General features: G+C 42.8%; 1 protein-coding gene across 2 annotated transcripts; it reads left to right on the top strand.

Moving 5' to 3' along the window:
* Positions 1 to 409: 409 nt before the first annotated feature.
* Positions 410 to 2,383, top strand: LOC126006549 (pre-mRNA-processing factor 17-like). Of its 2 annotated transcripts, none has more exons than XM_049772022.1 (2): positions 410 to 978; positions 1,213 to 2,383. In XM_049772022.1, the coding sequence occupies exons 1-2, from the start codon at positions 410 to 412 to the stop codon at positions 2,381 to 2,383; spliced, it is 1,740 nt and encodes a 579-aa protein (XP_049627979.1). The 2 variants fall into 2 exon arrangements, with proteins under 2 accessions (XP_049627979.1, XP_049627980.1); XM_049772023.1 differs by having other exon boundaries at positions 681 to 992; positions 1,227 to 2,383.
* Positions 2,384 to 6,706: the final 4,323 nt, after the last annotated feature.

Raw genomic sequence — 6,706 nt, 5'->3', positions numbered from 1 at the left:
CGGATGTTGCTAGTTTATCTAACTATCCTGGTATGTGTATGTAAACATTTTAGTGAGATTATTATGTTACTGACCCTACCTGATCTGTGATTGTGCCCTGCCCTAGGGTGTGACCTGGCATTCTGCTCCCACCCTAGGGTGGTACCTGATTCTGCTCCCACCATTGGATGGTACCTGATCCCACCATTGGGTGGGACCTGATTCTGGTGGATAAAAGAAAGGGTCTATGGAAGGTAGGGGCTTTTTGGCTGGAGCTGACTTGGGTTTTTGCCTTCAGTCTTGTCCTCCGAATAAAGCTGATATTTTCACAAGCCTGACTTCCTGCTAGCTCTTTGCCCATCGCGATTGTAGGACCTGAGAGCCGCTTCTTCCACCCGGGCCTGGTCTCCTTTGAAGATCTGTTGCCATCATGTCGGCAGCAATTGCAGCTCTGGCTGCTTCCTACGGGTCAGGTTCGGGGTCCGGGACAGGCTCGGACAGCGAAAGCTTAAGGTGTCCGCTCTCAGCCGATGACTCTTTGATGCACTTGACTAAATCGCCTTTGGCCAAGCCTTTCTTAGCAGTGGCGGTGGATTCGGCTCCTGAGGTGGCAATTAAGGAAGATCTGGAGACTGGGGTTCATCTTGACCCTGCCGTCAAAGAAGTTAAGTATAACCCAACCTATGAGACAATGTTTACTCCTGAGTTTGGACCAGAAAATCACTTTAGGACACAGCAAATGGCTGCCCCTAGAAATATGCTTTCTGGATATGCTGATCCTGCTCATATCAATGATTTTATATTTGAACAGCAAAGAAGAACTTTTGCCCCATATGGTTGTGCATTATACCCTTCATTGGATAATCATCAAGTAACTACTAAATATATTGGTTCTATAGAAGAAGCTGAAAAAAATCAAGGCTTAACTATTTTTGAAACTGGTCAGAAGAAAACAGAAAAGAGAAAAAAGTTCAAAGAAAATGATGCTTCTAATATTGATGGTTTCTTGGGACCTTTTTCTTTTTTTTTTTTTTTTTTTTTTTTTTTTTTGTTTTTGGTTTTTGGGCCACACCCGGTAACGCTCAGGGGTTACTCCTGGCTATGTGCTCAGAAGTTGCTCCTGGCTTGGGGGACCATATGGGACACCGGGAGGGGGGGGGGTGTTGAACCGCGGTCCGTCCAAGGCTAGCGCAGGCAAGGCAGGCACCTTACCTTTAGCGCCACCGCCCGGCCCGGTTTCTTGGGACCTTGGGCAAAATATGTGGATGAAAAAGATGTAGCCAAGCCTTCAGAAGAAGAACAAAAAGAATTGGATGAAATCACAGCAAAGAGGCAGAAAAAGGGCAAACAAGAAGAGGAGAAACTTGGAGAGGAAAAGACAATCTTACACGTTAAAGGAATGTATGACTATCAGGGCAGGTCCTATCTTCACACACCTCAGGATGTTGGTGTTAATCTGCGATCAACAATACCACCTGAGAAATGTTACCTTCCCAAGAAACAAATTCATGTGTGGTCTGGACACATCAAGGGCGTCAGTGCAGTCAGATTATTTCCTCTCTCTGGCCACCTAGTGTTGTCGTATTCCATGGACTGTAAAATCAAGCTGTGGGAAGTTTATGGAGACAGACGGTGCCTGCAAACATTTATTGGTCACAGTAAAGCTGGCAGGGACTTCTGTTTTAACACAGCAGGGACTCAGTTTCTCAGTGCAGCTTATGACAGATACCTTAAACTCTGGGACACTGAGACAGGACAATGTATATCAAGATTTACAAATCAAAAAGTACCATACTGTGTCAAATTTAATCCTGATGAAGATAAGCAGAATCTCTTTGTGACTGGGATCTCTGATAAAAAGATTGTGCAATGGGACATTAGAAGTGGAGAAATTGTACAGGAATACGATCGGCATTTGGTAGCTGTCAACACCATTGTTTTTGTTGATGAGAATAGGAGATTTGTGAGCACATCTGATGATAAGAGTTTAAGAGTTTGGGAATGGGGAATCCCTGTGGATTTTAAATATATAGCAGAACCCACTATGCAATCTATGCCTGCAGTGACTTTATCTCCAAATGGGAAATGGCTGGGATGCCAATCAATGGACAATCACATATTAATTTTTGGAGCACAGAACAGATTTAGATTGAATAAGAAAAAAACTTTTAAGGGCCACATGGTTGCAGGTTATGCTTGTCAAATGGACTTTTCCCCAGACATGAACTATGTAATTTCAGGAGATGGAAATGGAAAATTAAACATCTGGGACTGGAAGACCACAAAACTCTACAGCCGATTTAAAGCTCATGATAAAGTGTGTATAGGTGCTGTGTGGCATCCTCATGAAACATCTAAAGTCATAACATGTGGTTGGGATGGTCTTATTAAATTGTGGGATTAATGAGGTTAATACAATATCTAGGATCATTTTGATTCAACAAATATTTTTTGTCTTCCTTATCCTTCGCTCTCTCTTCCTAGTCCTTAACATTTAATTTTCAGGAATACAGTCACCTGTGCAAATCATCTCCTTCACCCACAGCTACATGCCTCATGATCTCGGCCTGAGGAAGAAATCCTTGACTGTTGGAGTTTTGTACCCTGTACCAGGCTGCAACCTGCTTTTCCAGATTCAAGTGTCTTTTGCAGGTCTTTTCGGAGTTCCAGACCTCTCATCTTTACAGATTGGCATTGGAATCTGTAGAAATTTCACCTTTTGTAATTTTCTTATAATTGTAATCCTTTGAATTTGATACTACACTTCGTTAGACTATTGTAATTAATGTTTTTCCATCCTAGTTTTTAATCTTAGGAATTGATGTTGTATTACTTTAGGGTTTTGCTTTCTTGACTTTAGGTTAGTGGGTTAGATATTGTTGTCTATAATTTCCTAAATGATGTTTTTGTCTGTTCTCAGGGTTTTCTCCATGGGCGCATCATAGGCAAAATACTAGGTTTAAAAGGAGGTTCTATCCATTTTGAATGGGCCCTCAAGTTGTTTATTTACACAGGGAGGGTCTTTGCCTTAAACATTTTGTTTTGGTTTGTGACTTAAGCTCCCATCTATAAATAATCAGCCGTACTTAATACATCAATTTCGGACATCATATGGACTTCTGCCTGGACTAAGAACTTGAAATAAGTTTAGATACCTATTGATCATCATTGCAGTGGCCCTGCACTGTGCAGGGGTTGTGTGCCTCTTCCTCCGAAATAAGGGCCTAATTCACTGCCCTCAAAGATGGGCTTTCTGGTCTACTTGGACTTTTATGGAAAAGTTGCTTTTTCTCGGCTGCTACTCAACCTTCCTGGCATCTCTTCGAAGGCTCTCTGTCTACGGATTACAACTGGGCTTTCTGATTGCCCCGGGAGCACCCCATCACCTACTAGATCCTTGACCATTGAATTCCAGATTCTCCATCTGCTTTTCCAAGGAAGAACTTACTTGGAATTCTTCATCTTGTACTTCGTAGATCTATTATCTCAGGAGCTTGTAGTTGATTTTTTGACACATGTTTCTGGTTTTAGACACCCTGTGTTTAGGTTAGAAGTTTTTCTTTACATTTTCCTGTGATGCACTTATGCAAACAGCCACTCTTTTATTATTGCTTAGTTTTTCCTTTAGTAATTGTAAACAATATGAATTACTTTTGTATATTATTAATGTTTGTTTAATAAAAACAAACGAGGGAATTGTTCTGTATGTAAACATTTCAATGGGATTATTATGTTACTGACCCTACCCTGATCGGTGATTGTGCCCTACCCTAGCCTGTGACCTGGCATTCTGCTCCCACCATTGGGTGGGACCTTATTCTGGGGGATAAAAGGAAGGGTCTATGGAAGGTAGGGGCTCTTTGGCTGGAGCTGACTGGGGTTTTTGGCTTCAGTTTTGTCCTCGGAATAAAGCTGATATTTTCACAAGCCTGGCTGCCTGCTAGCCTTTTACCTGCCCCATTCACCTCAGAACCACTGGCTGAACAGGATGGCAGACGGTGCCCCAAGCTGGAGGAGAAAGACCTCATCCTCCATCCCTCCATCAGTCAATCCCATCAAGGGCAGTATTGCAACATGTGCCCTTGAAGTTCCTGGAACTAGCTGTTCTGGCCTAGTTCCTTCTGCCATATATTTGAGGCTTGTCATGGCAGCTTTCATTTCTAAAGCAAAGCCAGGGTTTACAGAAACAAATTGCAGTTAGTTTCAAACTTACATTTCTTTTAGGTTTTAATGTCTCCCCTCCCCCTCTTCTTCTTGTTCATGGGTCAATCTTGACCACACTCATACTGTTGTTCCACCTCAGGGCAAATTTCCCATCCCAGGACCCACACCCATGGGGCAGTCAGCTGTAGGAGATCTTGTGGAGCACAATCAGAACCCTCCCAAAAAAATTACACAAGTTAAAATTTAGAGGAGGGACTACTGGGGTAACAGTTTGACCCACAGACCCTCCATCCACAGTCTGAATAAGTGTCCAAATATAGTTCACAAATAAATTAGGTGTTCATTTTTTTTGTTTGTTTTTGGGTCACACCCAGCAGTGCTCAGGGGTTACTCCTGGCTCTATGCTCAGAAATCATTCCTGGCAGGCTTGGGGGACCATATGGGATGCCTGGATTCAAATCACCATTCTTCTGCATGCAAGGCAAACACCCTACCTCCATGCTATCTCTCCATCCCGGGTGTTCATTCTTGCCAGTTGTCCTGCATCACCGCTGTCAGCAGAACATCAGGACTCTGCATTTTGCATTTTGGTTCTAGGTTTTAACGATTTAAAACTGCTATTTCTCACCCTGGGACAGAGCTGTACCCACTCCTACCTTCTAATTGATCTCTGACTTCTTCTCGTCCCTCCACCCAAAGTTGTACACTCATTGCCTGGCACAGGGGAAGAGGACAGGCCCAGAGGAGCCATTACTAATGTCAGCTGCCCAGTGACAGGCTTTCCAAATGACTGCAGATATTCACATTTCACCACACTCAATGGAAGAAAAGAACAAGAGATGAGAGGTCGGGGAAATCGTGCAGGGCCAAGGGCACATGCCTTGTGTGTGACCAACTCTGGCTTGATCTTCAGCATCAAACAGTTCCCTGAGCACTACTGAGCATGAACCTAGAAGTAGCCCAGCACCACCAGTATGAGTCTCTGACCAAGTTAACCAACTATGTTTGAGAGGGTCCCCTGGACCTCCTGAGCACTGATTGAGTGATCCCCAAAGCAAAATAGAATGAGGGATTACACATTTATTTAGTCCTGGAATGAACTGAATGGGATTTATTCCAAAAGATCCATAGGAAAGAAAAGAAAGAAAGAAAGAAAGAAAGAAAGAAAGAAAGAAAGAAAGAAAGAAAGAAAGAAAGAAAGAAAGAAAGAAAGAAAGAAAGAAAGAAAGAAAGAAAGAAGAAAGAGAAAGAAAGAAAGAAAGAAAGAAAGAAAGAAAGAAAAAAGAAGAAAGAAGAAAGAAAGAAAGAAAGAGAAAGAAAGAAAGAAAGAGAGAGAAAGAAAGAGAGAAAGAGAGAAAGAAAGAAGAAAGAAAGAGAGAAAGAGAGAAAGAGAGAAAGAGAGAGAAAGAAAGAGAGAAAGAGAGAGAAAGAAAGAGAGAAAGAGAGAAAAAGGAAGGAGGGAAAGGAGAGGAAGGAAGGAAGGAAGGAAGGAAGGAAGGAAGGAAGGAAGGAAGGAAGGAAGGAAGGAAGGAAGGAAGGAAGGAAGGGAGGGAGGGAGGGAGGGAGGAAGGATTTGAGGTTAACTTAAGCTAATATGCATGTACATGGAAATGTAAAAAATACTATGCCTCTAATGTTTAAGGAGTTACGTAAGTTTTATGGCTTTAGATTGCCTTGTGTGCTGTTAAGAAATATTATAATGTGTTACAATCTGGGGACTTGAGGGACAAAGTAATTGTACATGGATTCTGTTTTATTTACCTTAATGTTCTTTGGCTGAAAGTTCAAAGTTAAGATATCAGCAAGGGGACGTCTTCTGAGAATTATGTTATGGGTGATTGTCCTTCCACTGTAACTTTACCTTGTCCTCTTTCTTTGCATCTTTGTTCTCATAATTAAAAATTTTTAAAATTTAAAAAAAAGAACAAGGAAGGAAGAAAGGGAGGGAGGGAGGGAGGGAGAGAGGAAAAAAGGGAAAGAGGGAGGGAAGAGGGAACGAGGGAGGGAGGAAGGAGCCATTGAGCATCTCCCAACCGCACATCTCACCCCTAGTGAGGCTGGACCGGTCTGTCCATTCCTTGAATCATAACTAACTGCAGCTAGAGCAGAATGAATAGGTGAAGAAATCCCAGCATGAGGAGCACCTGCAGCGTTTTTCCCTCATGGAGGGATGAACACAGGAGAAAGAGCAGCCTGGAGAGAGAAAGAGTAGCCTGGGGCTGGAGCTGAGGGAACCCCAAGATCCTCAGGCCATGCCCTGCTAACAACCACTCCAAGGAGAGTGAGATGAGGCACTGGTCTTTCTCCTGCCAGCCTTCACTAATGCAAAGAGAAAAGGGGGTCTCTCCCCAACCCCTGCTCTCTCAAATCTCTACCCTATTCCTAGCCCAACCCTCTTTTGTGACTCTGTACCTTTGGTTTCCCTTCACTGATCTTCCCTTTTGACATTTGTCTCTTTAGATGAACTACAATTTTACTCATGATTGAAGCCACAGCTCCAAAAACGAGGACCACGTTTGATAGTTTCTCTGATTTTTACTTCCAAAAACAGGCCCTTCTGGGG

Source organism: Suncus etruscus, chromosome 4 (genome assembly GCF_024139225.1).
Source record: "Suncus etruscus isolate mSunEtr1 chromosome 4, mSunEtr1.pri.cur, whole genome shotgun sequence".
Taxonomy (NCBI): Eukaryota; Metazoa; Chordata; class Mammalia; order Eulipotyphla; family Soricidae; genus Suncus; species Suncus etruscus.
The sequence above is the reverse complement of the archived record's forward strand: the minus strand, read 5'-3'. Positions and strand labels throughout refer to the sequence as shown.

Bases quoted from the DNA above. Each gene is read 5' to 3' on its own strand.
- LOC126006549 (XM_049772022.1), top strand. From the start codon at position 410: ATGTCGGCAGCAATTGCAGCTCTGGCTGCTTCCTACGGGTCAGGTTCG. The intron at 979-1,212 runs TGGTTTCTTGGG...CACCGCCCGGCC, and splicing joins AATGATGCTTCTAATATTGA to CGGTTTCTTGGGACCTTGGG.